We start from the raw sequence: 27,738 nt of genomic DNA, 5'->3' as shown, positions 1-27,738 counted from the left end.
GTGTTAAAAACTTATTTAAGCCACAAAAGTTTAGCCACCTGACTTTTGGCAGCATCACTAGCCAAACCGCGAGCGGGCAGGAGCTTTAAGTGGCCACCATGATTTATGGGTCTTATCCACGCTGTCCATCCATTTTTTCGTACCATTTTAGGTTATGGGTCCAAAAATGAGGCAGATCAAAGGTTCAAGTGAACCACATCACAGGAAGCAGCGGTGATAATGATCTCACCATTGAAACTTTCATAGGGCCCACCGTGATGTTTATTTGTCATCCAACCTATTCATAAAGTTACATAGATGAAGAGAAAACACAAATATCAGCTCGATCCAAAAATTCTGTGGACCACAAAAAGTTTTCAACGGTAAGAGTTTAATCCCCATTGTGTAGTCCACTTGAGTCTTGCATCTGACTCATTTTTTGTCTTATACCCTAAAATGATACGAAAAAAATGAATGGACGGTGTGGATAAGACCCACACATCACAGTGGCCACTCAAAGCTACTGCCCGTTCCCAGCTGCAGACGGGCCGGTGTAGGACGCAATCCGCGTCCGTGGGCGGCGACAGAATCTGGATCCTGAGTCGGGACGTAGCCAAGAGGCCCAAGGCGAATACTGAGAACGCCTTCAAAGCATTAAAAAAGCAGACGGTCTGTCGAAGAGAGAGAGAGAGAGATGGGTTGCCAGAAAGCAGAGGTGGAAGCGAAAGAGGCGACGGTCTTCGATTCATCTTCTTTTTCCGATGGTGTAAGCGATGCGTTACTCTTCACCACCATGTGCATGATAGGGCTGCCCGTCGAAGTTCAGGTCAAGGACGGTTCCATCTGTTCCGGCATTTTCCACACTGCCTGTTTCCAAAACGATTACGGTGCGCACGTTAGCATCGCTTTGTGAATTGGGTTCTTGAATTCTTTCATGGGGCTTGGTTTTCTTTAGGAATCTTTAATTTTCGATCCAGCAAGATCTATTTGCAGATTAAGATCAGATTGCTGCTGTACTGTGGTGTTTTTTTTTTCTTTTGGTTGGATTGGATCTGTTCGTTGAATTCCTTTCTGGGTTTTGATTGTAACATAAAATCGATAGTGGGTTTTGATATTCTTGTGGAACCGTGATCATTTTGTTTCGACCCAACGAAAAAGGCATTATAGGGCGCTCTGCCTGAATTAATGGTATTTCCATTGAAGCTGGCATCCATACAGGTGTTGTGGTTCGCTGTTAAAATCTATTATTCATGGGATTGAAATGAATTGCCATTTTAATCATCCTTTTGCTGATCATTTTCGGTTTCCCATTTTGGATGGGATTCGTGGAGATTCATCACGGCCAGGAGGCTGGCCTGGGATACGTTCCCACATCTTCCTTGAGATCCATTGGCCAGGTGGTGGTGAACGGGAGGGTATCAACCTCCTATATATGTATTAGGGGCTTTGAATGGACATAAAGAACATGGAACTGAAGGAGGAGAAACAAATATCCCAGCATCATTGAACCTGCTATACAGACGTGATAATGCAGTCTAGAATCAAATGAAACTAACTGCAAAGGATTGGAGATGCATGGACAAGGTATCACTGCACTACTATCACCAAAAGTTGCAAAAAATCATAATGTAAAAATAAGTTAACGCAATCATATATATATATATATATATATATATATATATATATATATAGCCTTAATTTCCCCTGGTTCGAAAGAACTTGTCTCCATTAAGTTGATGATAGTATAATCCTCATAGAGCTCTAGACTGATGCACTTGAAATCCTTAGCTAAAGTCCATGTGATGTCTGAGCTCGGTCTACTTCTTCCACTTGACGAGCAATTTTTTATACCCTACTTGACGTGTTGAAAGTATCTAATCTTCTAACACATCTTCTATAACTTCCTTGAGTTGGTGTGACATCTTGAGCATTGGGTGGCTTATTCTTATATGCACTCATCTTTGTAATGTTCAAATTAAGTTGTAATAACTTTTTCTTTTTGAAGCTGTTAGCTGTAATAACTTCCACATTGAAAATAACGCTAATTTTCATCTCTGGTAGAAGCTCTATAGTATCAAGTGCATATTGTCGCCTAGCTTCTTCAGGACACGAGAGGACTTGCATTTATGGAATGCAACTTGGTGTAGGTGTCTTCTGGAAACCTCATAGAGGCCTACCATGACAAAATCACATCCTTTGAAATACACCTAAGTGTCATGGATTCTTGACATGCTTCTTGTCACTTCCGTCCCTCATCTATCTCATTAATATGTCATGCAAAAGCCTCAGCATCTTGGCTCTGTCTAGTCGCAATAAGAAGCAAAACTAAATCTGTAGGCTGTTGAGGTCTAATGTCAGCAACAATCCCATAGTCAGTTTAGGCGTTCCTGGTGTGTGCCTAGGAGCATGCCTTGTTGTTTTGGGCCATATTCACCTCGAGATGCTATGCTATCCCTAGGCATGGGCCTAACACTTGACTCCTAAGTGTGCCCGACTGTCACCTGCATAAAGTTGTGTTGTATCCTTTTGGGTACGTCGAAGATTTTGTTAAGTTTACATCCACAGTGGAAAGACATCTTATAAACCCCTTGGAGAACATTTTCCCCGTGTCTTTTTTTAAAAAGTTTTGATTTATGAAAAATATCCATTCCTAAATTAGATTTTTTTATAAAGTCATGAAATATTCTTCTTGATTTCTTCTTCTATTGGTGTTTTAACCACTACATTGGGCTTCTTAAACACAATTTGACTTTTCATTTGTGCCATACAAGAGATAAATGAATTGAGGAATTTAGGGCAATTGGAAAATTTAGCTTACAAGATTTGGGGATGTTGAAAATCTGAATTTTTAGGGTTTGAAAATTTTAGGGATTTTAGCAAACTTATGATTTTGGGTTGGGGAAGTAGGGAATTCGAGGTGAGATTTAGGAAAATTGGAACATTATGGTTTAGAATTGGATGCATTTAGAAAAAAAATTGGGGATATGGGATTTTGAGCTGAGAGAAATTGGGAATTTAATGAAAGTCTGGTTTCAGGGTTTGGAAGATGGGGGAAATTTGAATTTTAGGGTTCTTCGGATTTATTGGAATGTTTGAGTTGATGTAAGTTTTTGGAAGTGTTGTCTAATTATCACTTTATTTAAGATACGCAATAACTTTACTATTATTTTTATTTCATTGTATTAAAGATAACATTAGAGCTAAAAATATTAAAAAAATCAATATGCATCGACATCTAACATATAAGACATTAAAATAAAATTCTTAAAAAAAATTGCATTTGGAATCTCCAAACACGCGCCTAGGAGCACCCAGGCATTTCAGGCATCCCAGGGTAGTTGCGCCTAGGGTGCAGTTAGCCTCTTTAACTACAATATGACACTACCCATACTGTGGTTCACAATATTATTTAAAGCAAACTCGGCATGAGATATGAGGTTCCATGTACTGATGGGATCACCAACGACTCTAATACTAAGAAGGGAAATAGGCTTTTCAGACATGCTTGCTTGCATGGCAGCTCTCTCCTCCTCTCATTTTTTTTTTTTTTCTCTCCCTAAATTCTCTTTTCATTTTTTGCGGGCATTTGGTTGTTGCGTGGTATCTATGTGCAGCCCTATGGAGTATATGAGGAAAGGTAAAATACCAAAGATCTGTGAGGCACGCTATATTGTCTGTGTGACATCCATTCCGTTCATCAGGTGAGCCTTCTCCTATTCATCATAAAGACGAAACATCAGCTTGTGAAAAACTCCCATCACGTCTGTGGTGTCCATGTGCCACACAATGAGAACAATGTAAAAACACAACTAAAATCTTTAGTCTGTAAGTCATCGTCTATTGGAAGAGTGAAATTGATTGATTTTTAAGTGAAAAGATCATGGTTTATAATGGAAAATCCAGATGTCACAAACGTGTTTTAAATCGCCCGTGTGTATGTGTATGGCTCTACATGCGCATGTAATTAGCAAGCCTTCTCTCCCCATAATCTCCGTATTGTAGCAAATCTCTTCATTTTGATTCCTTTGACGGGTAAATCTCTTCGTTGCCTATTTTGCTTTTTATTAGCGGGAGATGATAGGGTAGAGTGGATGGTACGATGATTTATCACTATGAATTGTCCATTTGGGGAGCCCTATCATGGATGATCATGATTCACACATAACACAACTCTCCTGGGCGCACACTCACCTTTTTTTTTTCATAAAAAAGAAAAAAAAAAGTCATTCAGACCGATCACGTCTCGAGTAGAATCGTCCAGTCTTGCCCCGGAGTCACGGCAGACCCTATTGAATGACAAAGGATTGACTAGACTGGTAAGAGAACTCTATCAATCAATTCCGTTCACTTTCTCACACTGAATGGATGGATATACCATATTCCAATCTACCAACTCTCTTCCACTCTCACCCCATTGATAAATCAACCTACCACATGTATTGTGGAGGGGTGGATATACCATATTCCAATGTACCAGCTCTCTTCCACTCTCAACCCATTGATAAATCAACCTACCACATGTATTGTGGAGGGGTGGATATACCATATTCCAATGTACCAGCTCTCTTCCACTCTCACACACTATACACGCGTGTATTTATCATAATCTCTCTCTCTCTCTCTCTCTCTCTCTCTCTCTCTCTCTCTCAAGTCCCATTACCTACATCACCTCTCTCTCGAATGCACCTGCACCCATACCATTGCCATAACTGTTGGTAACTCCCATCACATCCCATCAGCCCCCTCTCTCTTGCCATATGCTCCTCTCAAGAATCCCATGGTAAATGAATCCTTAACCACCCTCTCTCTTGGTTAACTAAATAATTTTGGTAATTTAGCAAGATGATGATGATGGGCTGTTTGGAGCTTCTAATGCTTCATTAGGTACATCAAGACAAACATTTGTTATATTGTATTGAGTTGATTAGATTTAGCATATCAAGTAGTGAAATGTGAGTTGGGCCACAAATTTTGCTTGTGCCAGTTTTCTACGTCGAGCATTGAGTGTTCCCTACCAAAAACAAAATTGGATCTCTTGAATCACATGGTTCCATTATGAAATCTTTGTGTACGATCAATGGGATAAACAAGTGATCAAGTTGTAGGTACCAGGTGACTTGTAAGTTTTCATCTTTTGTTGTTTTAGTTAACACGTCATTTTTATTGTCCACAGTTTCTCATCACCTTAAGCTGATCTCAAATTGAGATCGTGTTGTTCGTTCCACATTGTATATTCAATCTCCTCAAACTGCAGTCTTATTTGTCCCAGCATCACCTGGGTGGGTCCCACTAGTAATTGAAGAGATTCCCATGATTGTTGTTGAGAGCCTTGGTCTATACATTTATCCACCAATGATAAACACTTGGGAACTTTGAACATTTTCATGTTAGACTACATGGTTTGCCAGTAGTAATTTGTAAACTTAACATCTCAATTTCATACAATTGTTTTTGCAACCCATGTAGACGAACCACCTCTTTGAAGAAGACATTGGCTATGTGTAGATTATTCAATGTGTTCTTAATTCTTATAAAGGATGAATTGGACCATCCTAGGAAACCTGTCAACCAAAACATAAGAGTCGTAACGGTGCTGCGTCTTGGGTAAACCTAGGATGAAATCCATGCTAATGTCTTCCCTATGACATCCGGCACTTGTAACAAACTATAAAGACTAGTGTTTTGTCAAGCTGACACGACTGCAACATGAGCACCGATACCGATCTTGTGCTCAAAGTCTTCTCAACTTTTGGCCTTGATACCAATTGTTGTGGAAAAACACCTACATAGTCGGTGCAAGAAAAGTAAAAACATAAAAGAAAAGAGTAAATTAAAATCTAAAAGCTAGGGATAAAAACAAGAGATAAAGTGGCACAATAATTTACGTGGTTTGGGAATTCGCTGACTCCATGAGGCAACAACATGGAGCTTTCTTTTTTTCTTGTCTTTCTTACTTTTTGTTATTTGACAAATAATGAAAGTTTTAGTAAGAAGAAGCACAACAAGCGCGAAACCAAATAGAGCCCATACTATTACAAAAACAACCCAACCCCATTAAGAAAGAGAATTAGTTAGCTGGAGTTTCCATACTAAAAGCCCACTCTTTAACACAAAATATAGCCCTCACTAACAATGAAGAAGCCAAGACACTTTTGTTTATGAAATGACAGTTATTTCTTTCGCCCCAAATAAACCACATAACAACTAACAAGGAAAGCCTCCAAAACTTCTTTCAATCTCTTCTAATTCCACCACCATGCTAGGCAAGAAACAAATCCTCAATAGTCCTTGTCATCACCCATGAGATATTGAACACCTCTAAGATACCCTCCCAAATGGTCCTAGTGAAAGGGCAATGGATAAGCAAATAATTTATTGACTTCGCATTGACAAGGCATAAGGTGCACATAGCTCTCTTTTGAAGATTATTGATAATGAGCACTCGTTTCCTACTCACTAACCACGTAAAAGTGACAAGATATGGAATGGCTGATTGCACTTTCTCCAGATGACTTATCGTTGGCCTCTCATCAACTCGACTGGTTTTTGGGGCTTTGCTCTCTGTCTTGCTGGTTCTCTTCGCTGTGTTTCCCTGTTATGGGCTTCGTCTCGAATTGCATAGCTTCTTTAGGTGTTCTTTTGTTTTAGTTTTTGTTTGCCTACTTTTGTCTTTTTGTTTTTCTTCTTTTGACGTTTCACGTTTAGCCTATAGCTTTTCAATAATAATTCAGCATTCTTTAAAAAAAAGTGACGAGCTTTGGTTTGTTTTTTTGTTTTTCTTCTTTTGATGTTTCGCGTTTAGCCTATAGCTTTTCAATAATAATTCAGCGTTCTTTAAAAAAAGTGACAAGCTTTGGAGGAGCGCCATAGCTCTAAATGAAGTCTGAGGGGCATGAGCCCACAAGTACGCCCTCTGAGGTGAAAAATCTATAGAAAGAACAAATAAAGAACTTGCCCAACTTCTATAGACTCCACACTAACGACTCATTCATCCCTACCACCAAGCAAACACCTTGAAGCTTCTCTGAAGCCCTTATGGATTCCTCCACTTCCTCATCCGAAAGATTTCTTCTACAAGTGGGAGACCACATCATATTCTTTTTGATGGAAACAAAGCAAGCGGCCATATACGATCTGTGATGCGGACATCAGTGGTGCAACCTTTAGAGTGTACCAGAGGAGGAGGCGTCGCCGACAGAGTACCAGACCGGAAGAGTTGATGAGGATGGACGCCGGGTCCATCAGACCCATTTTTCGAGGCGCTACGAGTGTAGGAGCGGCATGACCGCACCCTAATCATAAATCCATGGGTCGGATTTCACACCCTATTACACGGGTGTTTTAGTTTTAAGTGTTTTCGTTCTTTTTCGTTGTTTCAGAGGCTTTATTGTACTTTCTTTATTTTTTTTTATCTTTTTGTTATTTTTCTTATTTTCAGGCGCTTTAGTGCATTTTTACTTTTTCCATAGCTTATATATTCGTTGTGAGAAACCCTATTTTCATGATTATGGAATGAATAGAAATTCGTATTTTTCTTCATCTTTATTCAAGATATTAAGGTTTCAGGATTGACCCTTGGGTGTTGAGGATTCCACCCCGATTTCAGGTATCTTTCTTTCTAGATCTTCGAGGTGCAGGAAAAGGTGAGAATCATCCTCCTTTTCTTCGACGACAAAAGGATCCATACTTTCTTAATCTCAAACCCTTCATTCTTCACCCCTTTCGTTCCTATTTGGATACCCCCTTTCTAGTTTGAATGGAAAAGAGGGATGGTTAGTCAGTAGAATCAGATCCAAACTTGACTGTGGACTGACTTATGCTATATCTGGGATATCCTCGTATCCCTAGGTCTTCCCTTTTTACTATTTATGCAATTTTATACTAAGGTGCATGATCCTGATGGAATGACCTCATCTTTGTGTTGAAATTTACCTAATCCTTTTGATTAGAAACAGTTAGTTGATTCGTGTATTTACTTGAACATTCTTCAACCTGATTATACATGCATCTAGTATTAAGTCATCACATGTCCCTGCATCAATCTGGCATCCAAAGCTATCTGTACCAGTCTGGGGAACAAGGCTCAAAGAGACCTCTCGCTTCAGTAAACATTTCCTAAAAGAACACCATTTCCCTGTTTCCAACTACAAAGCAAACCCCCTTCTCGAAACTCTCCCTCACTCCTTCAATGGCCTTCCAAAGATCAAAAGCTCTATATAAAGAGGACCCCATAACCTGCCAACCCCATACTTAGAAGCAACCACCCTTCTTCAAAGACTGTCTTCCTTCGCCACAAATCTCCATAACCACTTGCCCAATAAGGCCCTATTGAACTCATACGGCCTCCTAATCCCATCACCCCCTTCCTGAATTGGCCTGCAAACCTCATCCCACTTTAACATGTGGAATTTATGAGAATCAGACGATCCTTGCCATAAGAAGTCACACCTTAATTTGTCCAACTGTTCCACCGTCGCCTTCAACCACTTGGACATAATATCAACATGTTTGACATTGCTGCTTTAATTAAGGTGACCACCCCCTCGAAACCTTTGAAAAGATCTACATGTTGCCCCTTGTCTAAGATTCAACTCAAAGCTTTCATGGTCACCACAAAAAGGTGAGGGGATAATGGGTTCCCTTGTCTTAACCCTCTCGAATCTCAAAAAAAAGCCTTTTAGTTATCCATGAACCAGAACTAAAAATTTGGCCGACTGAACGCAAGATTTAGTCCAACTTGCTCGTCGATCCCCGAGTTCCTTATTCTAAGTCAAGTAGTAAGAATCTTCGCAAGAATTTTGTAAGGGCTTTCAATAAAACTAATAGGCCTAAAATCTCCTCCCCCCTCGAAAAAAAATCCTGAAAGAAAAACAAGGGGAAGCCATTCGACCCCGATGCTTTATCTTGCCTAAGGCTGAAAACTGCTACTTTGATTTTACTCTCAAGGATCGTCCTTTCCAATTGATTGGCTTCACTAGAGGATAATTGACTGAAATGTAGATTGTCTAACTGGGATCTTGACCACTCCCACTAAACGAGATCTTTATAGAAATTAACTATTGCTTCGCTAATTTGCTCCTTGTCTTCAAGACAAATATCATTCACCCCCACATTTTGAATACGATTTGCTTTAGCCCGTGCACTAGCAATCCCATGAAAAATTTTGGTATTTTTGCCCATTCTTTTAACTAAGCCGCTCTAGGCCTTTTCTTTTATTTACTCTTGTTCTCCCTAAACTGCTCGCTATACTCACACAAGAGTGCCTACTTAGCCACCCTTTCTTCGACCGTCAACTCCCCCCTAATGTCGAGCAAATGAATCTCTCGCAAAATCTCATCAGATTCCTCTTGTTTACCCCGCACCTGCTTCTCCAATCAACTAATTTCTTCTTTAGCATTCTCATCCTTTGGAACAATTTAAACCCCATGTAGCCTTCCACCTTGAAAGATTACCACCAATCTTTAACAAGGCCTCTAAATCCCTCCATCTCCAACCACATTAATTCGAACCAAAACGGCCTCGACCCCCAACTATCCTTGTGCACTTCGAGCAAAACAGGGTAGTGATCTGAAATCGGTTTTGGAAGGCCCCGCAATGATACGTTGTGAAGCGTTCTATTTGTGAGGGAGACACCAAAAATCTGCCAAGCTTAGATTGCACTGCTCTCTCTTGAGCATTTGAGCACACAAATTCGACATTTCTAGGAATATCTACCATTTTGTTTATGCTAATCCACTTGGAGAAGTCCCTCATGCTTTTAGTAACGTTCCACCACCATTTTTTCAAACAAAAATCTAACCACATTGAAATCCCCCCATACACACCACAATTCCATCCCATCTCTTTGAAAAATTTCCAATTCCACCCAAATAGCTTCACGCTAAGAATATAGATTTGGACCGTAGACCACTCTGAACACCTAAGAAAAATTAGAGCCCACCTCTTCCAACAACACCAACAAAGAAAATCGACCCCTCCAGTTGCCCCCCACTCAATCACGGGTTACGGTCCTAGATAATTAGCATCCCACTTGACCACTTCCTCAAGGAGGAGAAAAAATACCTTGTAGCATAGATATATAAGGCGGAGTAGGGCCACACGTGAGAGGGGATAAGTCACCATCCCTATGTGTGAAAACAAGTTCGAAAGGAACTCGAGAAAAGAGATGCGCCACATGTCAACCTTCCCATGGGGTACTTTCCACCTCAATAACACCTACATTAATTAGGAGACGCGTATCGACCCACCCCTTGACCTCATCTGTTGCTCTGATAAACTCATTAATACACTCATACGACGCAGTTAAGACTCCAACATCCACCATCAATGTGTGGAGACACATGTCACTTGCTTGGGATTTCTCACTAGCATGAGAGCCCCCTCAAATTGACAATGCTCAAAATGCGTCCCACTCGAAATGAGATAAATCATTGTGGCAGCCGCCTGGCCCTCTGTGTCCTCTCCTCCTCTGTTTTGTCAGAAGCACTGTCATGTGTCGGGCTAGTTGCGGTTCTCTCCACTGACACTGTCTTAGGAGTCGGCTTGACGAGAGACACGTAATCCTACTACTTGATGTGGCCTCTCCTTCAGACATGTATCTCTTCTAATTTCTTGAGCTCGGCCAAAGCACCGAATTGGTGCTCCATCAATGGCTTCCGTTCCCCCTCTTCTCTCTCCCCGTTGTCCTTCGTAGCTTTGTTGCCGCCACTTTGCCCCACTTTTACCTCTAAACACCCCCACTCCTTGAATCACCTGAATCTCTACTCTAACATCACTAATAACTACAGAGATGGAGGCTAAATTGTCGACCGCCTTCTTCTTTCTCAGTAACATCTTGGTTGAGCTCAAATCTTCCCAAGATGTCGTCGTAGCGTTGATGAGCAGAACTTCGCCCAAACAACATCCTATCACTTAGAGGACCCATGAGCTCTAGAGCTCCAACGACAGTCCTCTAAATCCAAACCACACCTCACCGCCAAACGCTAACCAAGCCTCCCATCTCTCAAGCACTAACACCGGACCATCTTTGAATAAAGCCCCTGTGATTAGAATTCAGTCTAGAGTCTCCCTTGGAAGGAGAGAAATCCGAAACATGGATTCACTGAGAAGTCTCAAGATCCAGTCTCCCCTAGTCAAACCTCCACACTGCTTGAGCCACTTCTCCAGCTCTACCTTTGAGTCCCCCTCCCTAGTGATAGCCACCAAATTACATTGAAGAGCCCAAGAAGCTCCCTCTACCATTTTATGGTTGACATGCACCATTGTACTATCCCCTTCCTTGACCTTCTCAGCCTTGCAATCGTGCCCTACTCCCCGCCAGGTCCCACTCCCGATTTGTCCCCCTCCCTCGACATGTTCCTCATTGAAGCTTCTCTAAAAGACACCCCTTCCACCCTAGTCTTCATCCCAAACACTGTTTCTTCCCTTACGCCTTTTCTCTCTCCCTACCATTTTCTCTCTAGGCTCCCTGTTGGTGACCTCCGGACCCAACCTAGCCCTCTGAACAAAGATGCCTTTTTCCTTCGTATTGATGCTCATTCAGGTTGGCCACTGCCACACTCTTCATCCAAACAAACACAAAGTCCCTCCTCACTGAAGATCCGCAGACTGTCGGAATGATGACCTCCATTATCGTTTCGAAGCGCCCAAAAACCCTTGAAAAATGTTTTGTCCATCCATTCGAAAACCCCTTCATAAAATGGTCAGATATTCCTTTAAGGATTGTCTTCACTTGAGATCGAAAATTCCTTCAAGGATTGTCTTTGCTTGAGATCGAAAACCCTTTTTTTCCTTGGCAACTCCATCCACTCCTCCCTCCCCTCGACCTCTAAGATTTCCTTCCCTTTCCTCTCTTTATATTTAATCCACCCATCTAACATGGAGCTCTCTTCTTCACTAAAACTACAGACATCATTCCAACATTTCTCTTCAAACCTGGCCAATAGAAGTAGTCCTCGATCAAGGTTCTCACTTTCTCTGTGGAAAGTTACTACCAAAAAGACAACTGAATGAAGCTTTCATATTACAAGGAACATAGCCTCATGTTATAGAATAGGACCCAACATGTTTATTTTATTCATGGGTACTTGGCACTCAGGCCCATGGAGAGTGCTAATAATACTTCCCTGAAATTATGGTATATTGCATAGTATTTCTAAGTTCCTTAAGCCCAACAACGGAGACTAATAGGGTGGACGAGATATGTTTTTCTATTGAGGGCATCTACTACTTTATTTGTCATGCCCGTCCAATGCTTTAGATTAAATGTAAAACCTAGTGTATCACAAGTTCAAATTTATTTTGGGAGTTCAAATAGTGTAATGCCCCATGATCGGAGTTCAATTCAAGTAGGAATTCTCAATGAATGAGGTAATGGTGCCAATGTTTCAAGGCCTACCCAACAAGGAGGAACCAAACGCCTTAAGTAGAAAACTTATATTGTGTCATTGAGTTTCACACTAAAAGGCCAGATGACATCCTTTTTGATTGAGTATACCTTCAATCCCTATAAGGGATGCACCACATGCAAACCACAAATACCTTTTCGAAATCAGGAAGCCTAAGAACCAGGGCTTTCATTATCTTTCCATTGATTTCTTGGAAAGCTTTTGTTATTGCTTTGATCCAACTCAACTGGACCAACCTTCATGCACTCTGTCATCGGCACTCCTGTAGAACATGACCAGTCCATGAAAACTGCTGATCTCGTGTACGTTTGATGGTATCTGCTAGTAGAGTATCACCTTCATGTTCTTTTAGGACCACCAGGACACTTGCTAAAATAACACATGCTAAGAAAATCACACTAGGACTCTTAAATGCACACATCTTTAGGTTAATGAAGAGCTTTTCTTGTTCTAAAACTTTCATAACCTGCTGAAGATGGCTCATATGATCCTTGTGTAAGCAACGACAAACCTGCCTATAAAAGGCTGGAGGATTTGTGTCATAATGCGCATAGAAGTATTTGGGCATTAATTAGCTCAAAAGCATAAGCAGCCATTCATACAGTCTATCCTGTCTTGAACACGGTTTTCTACTCATCCACTGGGCTAATACCGATCTAATGACAATTGCTCCTCAAGTCGATCTTCAATTATTATTTTTTTGAAGAGTATGTTGATCTTTGAAAATATTGTGCCATTCATCATCATGTCCAACATATTATCTAAGCGAGGAAATGAAAATTACTTGGTCATTCCCACACTTCAAGCCTGAATTTCACCCCAATCCTAGTTTTTTTGTATTTAATGATCATGTAGGACGATGTTTGATGACTTGGGCTGAAACTATGCATGAATTCCTCTTAGAATCTTGAGATTTGTGGTGATATTAGCATGATTTGTGATTTTTATTAATTAATTTAATTTTGCTGATTGATCTCACATATTAATTGGTTTCATAAATTAGTCTTGCATCACTTCTTCTCCTTTTTTTTCATCTTGGAGAAAAATGCATCCAGCGGATGTCTACTAATTTAACTTTGCTAACCATACCTATATCTTTCCACACTTTCTGAACCCAAATCTCTTGAAGGTATGGTTGGGAACCAACCCCCATTAGATTCCCCATATTTCGTATGAATGGCCTTACTTGATGCATTCTCCAACTGCCATCTTTCTTCAGTGTCAACAACACAGGATTGTTGTATTGGCTAAGACTTTCTACTTTTATATTCACTGCTACTATCATTTAACCTTTTTCCTTTTACAATTCGCTTCTCTCCATTACAACATTCTAATCCATCTTATTCTTTACCACTTAATGCTTCTCAATTTATGTGCCTGTTGGAAGCAAGTATTGTTGAAGTTGATCTGAATTTAGATTTTTTTTTTAAAAAATGCTTGACTATATCATGGCTCGAGTTTTTCACGGTTATGACACAGTTCGTCACATACGAGCTGGGCGCTTTTTTTATGTGGAGATTAATTAGTTTGGTGCTTATGATTTAGGTATCATTTTGAAAAAAGCAAAGATGGAAAAGAAAGGAAAATACAATGCAAACATAGGAGGGGCTCTTGTAGATACGTTGGTCATATTTACAAAGGACCTCGTTCAAGTAGTTGCAAAGGTATCCCACATCACACATTGTCCATTGGATCCTTCTCTGATACATGTAGGGTTGGATGATCTGGTGATATATTCTGGCTTTTCCTTCAGGGACTTTTACTTTCGGCAGATGGAATCAGTGGAAATGTTGCTAGCAATGATGTAGAAACAGTCATGGGACTCACTCAACCTCAAGCTGGCCATAGAGAACTGGAAAGGGAGCCTGAATCGTTGAAATCTGGCAAAGTTGCCTCAGAAAGGTTTGCAACTGAGGGCACGCCACAAATTGATCAAACTATTTAATTGGCTTCAGTTTATTCATACAGATCTTGTTTGGTGAATTTTGTATGTTTTACTTTCTATAACTTCTCTGAACAATCATTTCATCCTACTGATAGATAAAAATTAAAAAACAAAAAAAATATAATCAACATATTTACCTTTTCATTGGTAACAATAGGCCGCAATAAATGAAACTAAAACAGGATACCATGACTCAATGGCACAAGTAGTCATGAGCTACCAAACTCAATTGGTAATAAATGAAAACAAGGGGAATCTATAAAGAACTAATAAAAGAAGAAAGACAAGCAGCAATAAGGACTTCTTGATGTGGACATCACATCACGCACGCCTTTACGCACATATCAGAGGAGGAGGCGGCTGCAGCCTCTCTGTGGCTAGGTGAGTATCCATGTTGAAGAACCCGTAGTGCATGTAAGAGCATCTGGAAGACCCCACACTGGGAAGATGCATATGAGTTGCTTAAGGGAGTGATTTGGACCGTTAGATTCGATGGAACCGACAATTGGACTGGTGGATCGCATGGAGTACATGATTGGGCCATTTATCGTGGACCATCTTTCATCAGAGGACATATATATAGGATTGTTTCAGGAATTATTTTCAGCTTGAATTGTCTTTTTGGACTTTTATGAGAGGTTTTATATGTTTTTTTTTTTTTTTGCCTTCAACTAGGGTTATTTTGGTTAAAACACATGAAACAAGGACTATATTGTAAATTTTAAAAGTTCTTGAGACTATATGGGGTGGGGGGGCGTGTGAGCTCTCTCTTCCAAACATCTTCCCTTCTTCCCCATTACCCTTTCCCATCAAACCCTTTTACCGTGGGCCAAACCCTACCTGTTCGGGCCCCACACGTGTGAGCCCCACGGCCGGTCCGTACGGCCCACCTTTTCTTCCCCCTTGCATTTTTTGATCCTTTCTTCAAAACCCCACCATCCCTTGTCCAAAACCCTAACACTAACCCTAAAACCCCAAATTCCCAAACCCTAGATCTCCATTTCCTTCAATTAACCTAAAATCCCCAATTTTCCCACATCCAAAACCCTAATTCCCCTCTCACAATACCTAAATCCTCTAATCCCTTTATCCAATTCCCCACTTTAACTCCAATTTCACAATTTTCCCCAAATTTCGCTAACCCTCGCGTCACCTACACCCCAATTTAGCAATCCCTAGGTAGTATTAGACCTTCTTTACAATAGACCTAACCCTATGCTATTTGGATGTCTTTACATCCATTAGATCCTAGTTTTTTCGTATTTAATAATCATGTAGGACGAATTTTGACAACTTAGGCTTAAACTATGCATGAATTCCTCTTAGAATCTTGAGATTTGTGGTGATATTAGCATGATTTGTGATTTTTATTATTTAATTTAATTTTGTTGATTGATCTCACATACTATTTGGTTTCATACATTGGTCTCATCACTTCTCCTCCTCCTCCTCTTTTTATTTTTTTCCATGTTGGAGAAAAATGCATCTACTAATTCAATAGAATGGAACTCCATTGGAACCCACCCCCCCACCCCCCCCCCCCCCGGTTCAAAAAAAAAGAAATGAAAGGAGAAGGGAAGGAAAAAAAAAATTTATAAGGTCGACTGAAAAGTGATAATTTTTAACATGTTTTCATTTTCAATCACAGTTCTGACAGTCCTGGATGTGTATTTTCTCATATATTTATGTAGCTAGAACTCTATCAATTGTAAATTTTTTTGTAAGATTGATTTGCTAATGATCTGTTATTGGCTGCTAATATAGGAAGTGACTGCTTCCACTGGTTATGATTTCTCATGTTCTGGGTACAAAGGCATCAACAAAATCATGAAGTTGACAATTGTTTTCTTTTCCACATTTAAACAGGTCGAATACTGCATTGTCTTATCTGACCTGCTTAAAAGTCGGGTAATCGGGTAAAAGATCCCATTTTCAAACCCAATTTTCTCAGGTTGGATATGTCGGATAATTGGGCAAATGGATATCAACTGCCACCCTTAGATGTAGTATGGGCAACACTTTCCAGGATTGCTAACTCTATCCATCCAGTATATCACTATTATTAATGAATATTTTAGTAAAAAATATTATTAGTTATGAAAATTACAAAATTATGCTTGGATAATCAGGTAAGAACATATGGGTATGGTTATATCTGTATGCAGCTCGCTTAGAAGTCAGATAGTTGGGTGAAAATTCCCATATCTGAATTTGATTTTCTCAGGTTGGATATGTTGGCTAACTAGGGAAATGGATGTCCATAGCCAGCCCTAATAAGGGGTTCATGCATGTCACTCGATGGTGGAGGTCATGGCTTCAACATTGAGGTCTTTGGTTCAAGCCCAGCTTACCTACCACAATATAAGGGTTAAGACAATCTTGTACCGTTATTTTCTGTCTTCTTATAAACTAGCCCTTTTATTATGTAAGCTTATGTGCCCATGTGGTTGGAATTTTCATTCTAATATCTTATGCTTAAGAATAAGGACATCTTAACTGTTGGTTAATAAATTCAATGTTCTTGTTCTATATTTATCGCTTCAGTAGCTGTTAGTGTCTTATTGTACTGATTATCCTGTCGTTTGCATTAGTTTGGACTTCATCAGATATTGTTCTCACTTTCAAGCCTCATCCTAGGAGCTCGGACCATAATGCAGAAACTAATTCTTCTCATGGTTTGACAAATACAAATATCAGGGATGGTCTCCTCACAAATGTACGCCGAAAGCCATCGGAAAGTGTGCCAGAAGCTGAATATGGAAAAATGGAAGGCGTTTGTAGGGCAAAGGTGAACCTTTTCTTGACCCTGTCAATGGTTTTGCACATAGTGGTTTTACTTTTCAGGAAAAAATAAAATAAAATTATATAATGGGAAAAAGGTAGATTGCGATCCCTGTTTCTTTTGACTTCCTGTCAAAGGCCAGTTCCTCGCTAAAAATGGAGTGACAAAAGGATCACTCATCACTGGCCCCTTCTTGTAATCTCATTTTGCTTTTTGTTTTTTTAATAAAATTGTCACTTTTCAATACACACACATTGCCCTTTTTTAGTTCATGTTGGCTTGTCTGAAAATGTTGAGGATTCAATGCAAATGGGAAAAAGGTGCCAACAGAGACTTGGTCAATAGGCAGCCAATCCAGTAGAAAAGGTTACTACTCTTGGAAGTGGGAGTTTGAGGAACTTTGAGCATGCTATAAAAGTTGTGGAGAAACTGTGGGAGCGCCTGATTCATTAGATACTCATTCTTTGTTGGACAAGGCTACCTTTCTTAGGGTAGACAAACGGGGTGGAGCATTCTTGTGTAGTGTGAGCATGCTGTTAAGGCATTTTAGCATTGCCTTTGAGAGAAGTGCAACTGTATGGAGTGTAACACCATATGGGTGTGCCTCATGGCATCTATAAGGCAGTCAGACTTCAAATTATTAAGAAGGAAGGAAGCACTTGTAATTAATGTTTATTTCTTTATTAAGTTTTCAGTGTTGCATCTTGCTTGACGTGGAATCATTTCTGCAAGTGGCAAGGCTAAAAAAATTGAGGGTCCTTGCTCTTGCTCCGGTGGTAGACTCTACGGAGTTTCAACACCTGGTCAAGGGTTCGAGTACCCATAGGTGGTGAAATCCCACTTCGGCGTGAGTGTGTGGCGGTGTGTGTGCATGTGTTAAAAAAAAAAAAAAAAAGGCTAAAAAAATTGTGGAATCTCAATACCATCAATAGATTGGTGCCATTTAAGTCCTGCATGTCATTCTGCTTCATAGACTGGTAATCAGAAAGGGTAAATATTGTAGGGGAAACTGGGGCAAAGAGACTGGGCCCGATCTCTTTTTGAATACTTAAAACAACCTAAGGATTCATTCTGCTTCCTTGTTAAGTATATGGAATAAGTTATGCATCTTAGCTTTTTTCCTGATCTCTTTATGGATGCAACTCTTTCTTGTGTAATAAATTTCTGGGCAAAATATAGTGAGTTGCCTTTTGGTTTTTCTTTCATGTGTACAGTCCGACGAAGATTCTGCTGTTCAGGTTGTTTCCAGTTCTGAGAGGTAAAAGTTCATTAAATTTATCATCAGAGCATGGCATGTCCTGTTAATATTTATTTCTCTCTTGATGCTATCATAAGGGATGAAAATTTATCTCGTGTTCTGTGTTTTCTTAGTGACCTTCTCAGCAGTTATAAATTTTTTAATCTGCTGACAGACAGGCTGGGAAAGAGAAACCTCAGTTCGTAGAGGATCTTTATGGGGCTCGTAAGGACAGCAATGTACGTTGAATCAAATATTACTTGAGCAATGTACATAAAATCTGAGATTGATTGAAAATAAGTGGTTTCATGTTCCTGTTTATTTCATTTGGACTTTATGTTCATAATCGAAATTTATATTGTGCAGATAGTACGCAAGGTTCCCTCTTTTAGTTCAAGTAGTGAGTCCATCTATTTCTTTCCTCTTTGTTAGATTGAAAATCTTCACACATCTAATTTCTAAGAAGAACGGTAATTGCACAGTAATGCTTGCACACTGATTTGAACATGAGTTCCTATCTGACATGTAAAAGATCAGAACCCAGTGGGCCACACCATGCATGGATCATGAGTCATGACCCATACATCAGGCTGATCATAATTGCTTGATCACAAAAGGTCCCAAAATGGGGCAGAGTTTTTTTCCCCCCTTGGATCAAGCATTTATGGTCATCCAACCAGCCTGATGGCCATGGCCTATTTACTTTATCTTTCAATAAAATCAGTTATCTTTACTTCTTACATCATTTTAGCGAATGTTTATTATGCAGCGAGTTGCCTTCCCCATCCAAAATCTGTTGAGGGAAGGGTTGTTGAGATATCAGCAGATGGAGCAGAATGTGTTCATCCTGTCTCTCCACTCATCTCATCAGAAGCCTCAGATGGTGCCATGCCCTTTTCTACAAGTGTCCAATCATCTGATTTTCCTGCTCCAAATGCTTCCAATTCAACTTTAGATGTTACATCAGCTTCAAGTTCTAATCGTTTGGCGGCACCTACAGTGGTGGTTCCTTCAAATAACTCAGTTTCCAACACGAGTGCAAAGGTAAAATAAATTGTTTTTCATTCTTTCATTACACATTTTCTTAGAGATGTGTTAATTCCACACCCATGTAGAGTCTAGACCCTCTTCATGCTTCCTCACGTGCACATGGCATGCATTTGCGATAGCTTAGCTGTCGATCAGGTGGACCCCACCATGCACTTTCCCTAGACAAAGAATTGGGCAGATCCATTCATGAAGCAGGCCACAGTTTCTGAAATGAATAGATAGCTAAAAAAAAAACTTGGTAATTTTTCTTTAGTTGTTTGCTGAACATGCACGCTGGCTGACCTCACGAGTGGGACTGGCCTAATTCTTGGATCAGGGCATCTCAGACGGGTGCACCAGATGGACAGCTTAGATGCTCCATGTATGTACTACTTTGGCACATGTGGCTGAGTGGAGAGGATCTAGGGTGTAAGCATGCTTATCAATCAGATTTTGGATGGTAGAAGTTACTTGAGAAATTTGTGCAGGAATTTAAGCTCAATCCGGGAGCAAAAACCTTCTCACCATCATTTGCAAGTCCTAGGTCAGTGCCTCCTCCAGTGTCGACCGTAGGTTATGTTCCGAACAGCTCTGCTGTGCTGCCTGTTGCTGGTGTGCATCCTGGAGTTGAAATCAGCCCTCTTGTACCCCATCCATCTGTGCCCTTGAAGCTTGTCTCATACAATAACCTGTTTTCTGGAAACAATGGCAGCGGTTCTCAATATTCTCTACCTGTACGTATTATTTTGCATGTTATAGAGACAGAAAAGTGTGTAATGTTTTTCCTCGTATCATCTATGAAGAAATGTACAATGTCAAGTGAGCATTTGCTCTTCACCCACCTTCTGGGGATCCTAGTCATTCATATGATGGGCCCTTTTGATTGGGAGATAGCCCAAAGTTCCCTCCCTTCAGATGATCCTGACTATATGCTAGCCAGACATAAATGTGAACCACTAGTTTAATTGTTCATTTTCATTGGGTTCCTAGGATCATCTGATAGGGGGGGAAGGCCTGGCCCTACCACTGGTTTAATTGTTCATTTTCATTGGGTTCCTAGGATCATCTGATTGGGAGATATGAAGGCATGGTCCTATCCATTATGGATCTATCAGATCAGCGGATTACGCACTTTTGCAACTGTTGCATCAAATTAAAATAATATTTTCTTTCGATTGAACGTATACACCTCGTAAGCCATGTATAATGACTTTCTAGACATGTCATTGTGTTACTGCTATCTGTATCGCCAGTTCTTATCTTTATTGACATCCACTTGGTCCTTTTTTCTATGCTGGTTTAGGGTAAGGATCATCTCATCTTATAGCAATACATGAATGGAAAATTTCCATGCTGTATTTAGTTCAATATTGTTCTCTGAACAATGATATGTGATTGAACACTACAAAATAGAACTTTCCTTGGGCATGTGGTATTCAGTAAGAAACAATGCATTATGCATGAACTCGGACAAGAAAAGGTCATAAATTTCAATATATCCACAGAAGGCCAAGGTGATGGGAATATACACGTGATGTTATGATTTTCCCTTGGTGGAAAATGTTCGGGGAGGTGTGAGGGGATTTTGGCATGGAGGGAATTGTCCATGTCAAAACAGTAACAAGTGAGCCTAGGAGTACATGTTCTTGATGTTGTGGATCTATCCTCCTGGAACCCCTTTGCTCCTCATCACCTGCACCTAGCACAAAACCTCTTTAGGTACTCATCAATCATCATATCACTCATATGCTTTCTCCATTTCTATAACAACCATGTGTAGACTCTTCCTCTTACATCTATAATTTCTCATCAATTGCCCAGTTAGAAAAACAACTTCATTTATTGATCCCCTTGGCATTATGCCAAATTAGTTCATGAAAAGACCGAGGTTGTAAGAAATACGAAGTGATTCTACGATCTGCCAAAGCATTTGGGGAAGCGGGAGGGGATTTGGGCATAGGACGGAAAATGTGTGCCACAAAGATCACAAGTGACCCAAGGGGGAGAATCGGAGCATGAGTGTGTGTTTGAAGCGGGAATGGCACCTCGGTATAGTGTTTTTGCGGCTCAGGATTTTCCATCTTATCCACCAAAAGCCACCATCCTGTAGCTTGTTTGTTAAGTTATTGTTACTTAAGTAAAGGGTAGAAAAGAACCGCATGGAAAATTTTGCTGTGACCATGCAATCCCTGACTTTTCTATCCGTTAAAACTTAAAGTTATCTTGGCGTTCAAAAACTGATGGCCAAGAGTTTTTTATATGCTCTGCATGCATCTTAGTTGGTCATCTCAGTAAGCAACTTGGAAAGAACTATGTTTTGCATTGAATCGTAAATTTCAACTTTACAAATTGGAAGCTCTATCTAATCGGTCCAGTGCATGCTTCTCTCTAGCACTTTCCACAAGTCAAAGGATGTGACATCTACTGTAGTCGATTGATATTTTCTCTGACAAATTCTTAATGGATTTTCTTGTCTGGCTATAGATTGTTGGACACATTGGTGGCAGGCAACAGCCGGTGAGATATGGCAGCCCATTTCAAACTGGACCTGCTTATGTGCATCCAAATCCTCAAACTGTAAGTTGTAGGGAAGCTCATAAAGATTGTATCCCAGCTTTGGCACCTTCTGTTCTTTTTTCTATTTTTCTTTTTGGGTAGTGACAGCCATTTGACTGCATTTGCTTATAAATCCCACCCAAATTTCATCAATTCATTCATTAATGAACTGCTGTTTGTTTCAGGTTATGGTTGGACGAATGGGACCGGTGGTTTATGTGCATCCAATCCCTCATGTAAGAAATACTCTCATGCATTACAATTGCATCCTTGGATAATGATCTATGGTGGTTTGCTGAGCCCACGTGTGGCCACGTATGAAAAGATGGTCACATGCATGGAACATCTGAGCTGTGCATCAGGTTGGCCCATCGATTTGTCAAGTGGACTGCACACGTCTGGAGATGATGGGTGGTTTATAAATTCCCAATGGTCCACATGTAATGTATGCATGTTGCCTACTCGATGTCTGGGCTGGCCTAATTTTTGGGCCGGGTGATCTGCATAGTGGAGCCACCTGATGCACAGCTAGGGTACCATATATGTGCAACTGCACATTTGACCTGTGTGTGGTCTCTAAGCAATATGCTAATGTGATATGTGTGAAGATGAATTATACATGTGAGGTCAAAAGGTTTATTCCTTAACTTCTGTAAAAATTTTAGGTAAATGGATTAGGGTTTTTGCCAGCATATTGCTGCCTGAAACAGGAATATGTGAAATAACTAGGTGTAGCTGATTGTAATCAACCTATGTGATGGATTATTAGATAGCACTTGATTACAATCAACCTATGTAATAGTCTGTTACATCGCGCCAGTGGGACTTTTATGCTCTCATTGATGGCCCCCAGCCTGGATAAAGGAGGCTTGCATCAGGTTGGCAGCCAGCGTCAAACTTATGTCATAACTTCCAACATTAATCCAAACAATATGACATTCCAAACTCATGCCATGGTGTAAGTTATGGCCCTTGATGGGGTGGAATGGAGGAAAATGGATTCATGTTTGGGATAGAGCATAGATGATGATGAAATTAAAGCATCTTCCCTTTTGGCGGATGATTTCTTGATGCAGGACAATTAACCACTTGCTCTAAAAGCTCGAACTGTTAGAGTATGGCGAATAAATCCCTTTATCTCATAGCCCAGGCCCCACATCTCATGGGTTAGGCCCTTGGCCGAACCCCCTTCGTGGGCCCAAAATCACATGGGCCGCCCACCCCAAGTGTGTTCCCGCATCCCACGGGCTACCCCACTCGAGCCCGATGTGAAATGCGCATTAGTCACCCCTGGTAAAGAGTCTTGAACACGAGACCTCCCCTGTGGGCCCCAAATCGCATAGGTCACCCACCCCGAGTGTGCCCCTGCATCCAACAAGCGACCTCACTCGAGCCCAGTGTGAAAATGCCCCTGCATTAATCACCCCCAGTGAGGAGTGTCGAACACGAGACCTCCCGCTCTGATACCAATTTGATGCAGGACAATTAACCACTTGCTCTAAAAGCTTGAACTGTTAGAGCATGGCGAATTAATCTCTTTATCTTATAGCCTAGGCCCCACATCTCATGGGTTAGGACCTCGGCCGAACCCCTTTCGTGGGCCCCAAATCACATGGGCTGCCCACCCCGAGTGTGTTCCCGCATCCCATGGGCTACCCCACTCGAGCCCGGTGTGAAATGTGCATTAGTCACCCCTGGTAAGGAGTCTCGAACACGAGACCTCCCCCGTGGACCCCAAATCGCATGGGTCACCCACCCCGAGTGTGCCCCTGCTCCAACAGGCGACCCCACTCAAGCCCAGTGTGAAAATGCCCCTGCATTATTTCTTCTGCCAGAAAGTTTTAAAAGAGCAGAATACTCCTTGAGGTGATGAAAATACATGTGAAATTGTGATTGGTTCCTTATTAACTGAATTGTTGTTATCAATTATTTTTAACATTAGTGGCTCTCTGCTGATTTTTTCAAAACAATAATGTTTCTCACCATTGTCTTGTTTCTACTTCATTTGTAATTTCTTGCTATGGTTTTCGCATTGATTTGGTTCACATCTGTTGCTCGAGTCCTGATGTATTTTCCTATTCGCTGAACTTAGTCCCAAAAGAAACCTGCCGGACAACATTTTAGAAGTACTACTAATTTTATGATGTGGCCTATAAAATTCCAATATAGTATATACCTTTATGGAGATTTTTTCTTTCTTTCACTCCCATATTATAGTATTCATTCTACAATTTGTTGCATTTTAGCATTTTAGCCATTTTGCATTTTTAAAGCTTTACCATGTTTCCGCTGACAAGAACTATTTGCATCTCAACTTATTGTGCCAAACCGAACTTGTTCAGTGATTACTTTGGATTAGGTGTGGTCGTCGCCATGGTTGCATCTGTGCACTACTTGTAAATTCATATATGGGCATATCAATATTTTGTTTTCTAAATTTCGAAAGGGATCCAAGAACAGAGTCTGCAAAGCAATGAACACGGTCTGCAGTCAATCAAAAGAAAGTATTGTGTGGCCAGAATCTTCCGATCTGGGGAGCTTTTGGTGCATGGGCCACCCAATCACCCATACAGGATCCATCGCATCAATAGTTTTGGATCACCGAACACTTACAAAGCCTGAACTGTACTGTACAAACTTCACCAATCTTTGTATTATACCTTGTTTCAACAATAACCGCTACTGTCATTGACTATCTAGGCTCGTTTCAGCTTATGATTTCTATAGATATATCATTTTTCTCTAACTTATATTTTTTTCTCCTGCGATTTTGTTTCTTGTTTGAACTTAATCTAGGACATTTTAATTACATATGTTCATGGCACTGGTGTTTGCTCATGTGGCCTTTTGATCACAGGATGCAATTCAAGGAGCAGCAGCTCTCTCGCAAGTACCTGCACGCCCTATGTTGACTCCACATCAATCTCATCTACCAAAGCACCAAGGTATGAGTTAAGTAATTCAATTATGAAGATTGAACTTTTTTAGAAGATTGATAGATTCTTTCAAGATTCTTTCTCTGCATTGAGAAAATCCATATATTGATCTCCATGGTAATCCAGACTTGCTATCAGATTATATTTTTTTAATTATTTAACTTGTTAGTTTCCTCTCAAAACCAGGAAAAGGGTCTTTGGCTCTTTGCACCCTGAGTTCTATGTTTTGGAAATACAATCTAATTTCAAAATGAAGTATTCTCCTTCAGGGTTTTTTTACGTTCGAAGATAAGAGCTGTTCAGCCCCACATGCAAACATAGAGGAAATGTTACGTTTGTGTGTGCGCGCGCTTGCGTGTGTGTGTGTGTGTGTGTGTCTGCATCTGTCTTTAGTATTTGGTGTGTAGGTGGAAAATGACTAAAACTTTGTTAAAAAAAATCCATCAAGCTAGACTTGCTCAATTTATAAATAGAAATAAAAAATAAAAATTGAAGAATCCTAATTCTACTTGTTTTCATTCTTTTTTCTTTGCAGGGTGGGGGTATTTCTGAATAGAATATTCTCGCTTATGGAAATGAAGGAAATTATGGAAATCCTAACTTCTCCAGCTAATTAATGTAGAAAATTTGTATATCGTCAACTATCAGCCGATCTGTTTGATTGGCTACAAATTTTATTTTATTTTTTTTTGTTCTATACTGATCTTTTAAAATGGTTGAGGCCCCTATAAAATGGAAGCTTATAATGCTTCTTCTTTCTTCTTTTTTTTTGCAATATTTTAATTCCTCAAGTAAACATGTACCTTTCAACTTCTCCTGAAATTCCACCTTTTTTCCCAACATTTCCCTAATGTTTCCCTTGCACTGATTTTTATTTTCTGAGTATCAGCGATAATGGTGGTGATACCAAATACATGTTTCGATATCCTCAGTCATCGATACATGTAACAATACTAATACGTTAAACACTGAATGTCCTAGATACTTCAAACTAGGTAATGTATCACTATCATATCATATCCAACACTTGATGTTATTTGTAAAATCCATGCCCATGTTGCATATATGATGTGCTTATGCTTATTTGGTCACCGTAGTGGGAAAATCCAGGAAACAGAACCCCACCTACTGCAGATTTTCCACTTCATGCTATATATAATGCTGAGCTGCGCACCAGTTCGCACAAGCTCTCGTGAGAACTTTTTGAGAACTCATCATACGTGATGTGAGTCCAAAATCTGAATGGTCCACGTGATGCAGCACCACATGAAACCCCCGGGGCCCAACTTTACTTTGATCCAAAACTTTGGTGGGCCATGGAAAAAGAAAACATTTTCCTCCCTTGATTTGCATCTCTTTGCTATGGCCCACTAGACTTTTAGATCATGGTGAAAATTAGTCCCTGGGGGTTTCATGGGATGCCGCATCACATGGACCGTTCGAATTAGAGGCCCCAGATACGTGTGCAAAGGTGCATTGGTGAGCATGCCCCCCCGCCCCCCTCTCTCTCTCTCTCTCTATATATATATATAGAGAGAGAGAGAGAGAGAAATGATCACCTTTGCACGCATGTCATGGGCACAAAATTCGAACGGTCCATGTGATGCGGCACCCCATGAAACCCTCAAGGCCCAACTTTTAGCCTGATCCAAGACTCTAGTGGGCCATAGCAAAGGGAGAGGCAAATCAAGGCAAGAATCTGTTTCCTTTTGTTATGGCCCACCAGAGTCTTGGATCAGGCTAAAAGTTGGGCCCTGGTGGTTTCATGGGGTGCCACATCACATGGACCATTCAAATTTTGTTCCCATGACACGTGTGCAAAGGTGAGAGTTCTCACCTAAGGTGTGCGGGTGATCATATATATATATATATATATATATATATATATATATATATATATATATATATAGCCCCACCAGCTGCAATTTGGCAAATACAAACTCATCCCAAATGACTTTAAAATGTTATGGGTTGTGTTTCTTTCTTGTGCTTGTGGCTTTCATCAGTGCTGGCTGTCTCACTGAATCCATTTTTCATTCAATTCAGGAACTGCAGCTCAGACATTGCAGCTATGTATGACACCTCCCGTTGTAGCCAGTGTGCAGCAACCATTTTCTGTTCCAAGCCACATCCCATTCCCGCAACCCTTCCCCACGATGCGGCCCACTTCGGGCCCCGGCAGTAAGTTCCAGTGAAATTGTATCTTTTTGGGATTATTCTGAGTTTTAATCGAATTTGGGATTCTTCAATTTGTCAAATTGTTTCATTGAGAGAGGAAATTTCAACTGTATACGAGTGCTTGCATTTGAGGGTTTAAGCATTACAGCTCCAAAGTGTATTTCAAAGCTCTTTTATTTTAAGAAATTTGGGCGTGGATTGGCTGCAACTGAGGGCTACAGGGATCTCATGCAGCCCTGATGTGGCTGGCCCAATGTGGGCCTCACAATGAAGAGGGAAAACACTTCATTTCACCCAGGAGAATCTTAGCTTCTAACAGACGCACCTAGCACTCTTTCATTGGACCACGTCAGCACCACAGGATGATCCCTGCAGCACCCGGTTGCAGGCAATCCGCATCCAAGAAAATAAGTGGATTTTCTTTACTATTATAAAGAGTACTTTTATGCTGCGTCCGGTTGCTTCCAACTCAGCTCGTTTAGTGGAATATGCTACAACCATTAGTAAAAGGGTAGTGATATTTACACCCTCCTCGTTTGACTGATCACATGCCCATTTGTTCTATTTCACTCCAGCTCATACCTGGGCAGTAGAATATTACACTTTACCACAAGGAAATGAAAATTTTACCCCCTATTTTTAACAGGAAGAACCCCCCCCCTTTCCGCATCCTTAGTTTTTATACACTT

The 27,738-nt window shown here is 40.5% G+C and overlaps 1 protein-coding gene across 10 annotated transcripts; it reads left to right on the top strand.

The window, feature by feature from the left end:
- Nucleotides 1-492: 492 nt before the first annotated feature.
- Nucleotides 493-27,209, top strand: LOC131240059 (polyadenylate-binding protein-interacting protein 3-like). Of its 10 annotated transcripts, none has more exons than XM_058238080.1 (13): nt 496-866; nt 13,932-14,050; nt 14,140-14,288; nt 16,969-17,119; nt 18,328-18,371; nt 18,526-18,589; nt 18,717-18,750; nt 19,102-19,394; nt 19,868-20,111; nt 21,874-21,956; nt 22,121-22,171; nt 24,793-24,880; nt 26,918-27,209. In XM_058238080.1, the coding sequence occupies exons 1-13, from the start codon at nt 674-676 to the stop codon at nt 27,064-27,066; spliced, it is 1,662 nt and encodes a 553-aa protein (XP_058094063.1). In that variant the 5' UTR covers nt 496-673; the 3' UTR covers nt 27,067-27,209. The 10 variants fall into 10 exon arrangements, with proteins under 10 accessions (XP_058094107.1, XP_058094063.1, XP_058094078.1 ...); XM_058238074.1 differs by having other exon boundaries at nt 499-866; nt 19,868-20,113; nt 21,864-21,956; XM_058238087.1 differs by having other exon boundaries at nt 500-866; nt 19,120-19,394; nt 19,868-20,113; nt 21,864-21,956.
- Nucleotides 27,210-27,738: the final 529 nt, after the last annotated feature.

This window comes from Magnolia sinica, chromosome 1 (assembly GCF_029962835.1).
Source record: "Magnolia sinica isolate HGM2019 chromosome 1, MsV1, whole genome shotgun sequence".
Lineage (NCBI taxonomy): Eukaryota > Viridiplantae > Streptophyta > Magnoliopsida > Magnoliales > Magnoliaceae > Magnolia > Magnolia sinica.
Note: the sequence above shows the minus strand (reverse complement) of the source record. Positions and strands in the feature narration are given on the sequence as shown.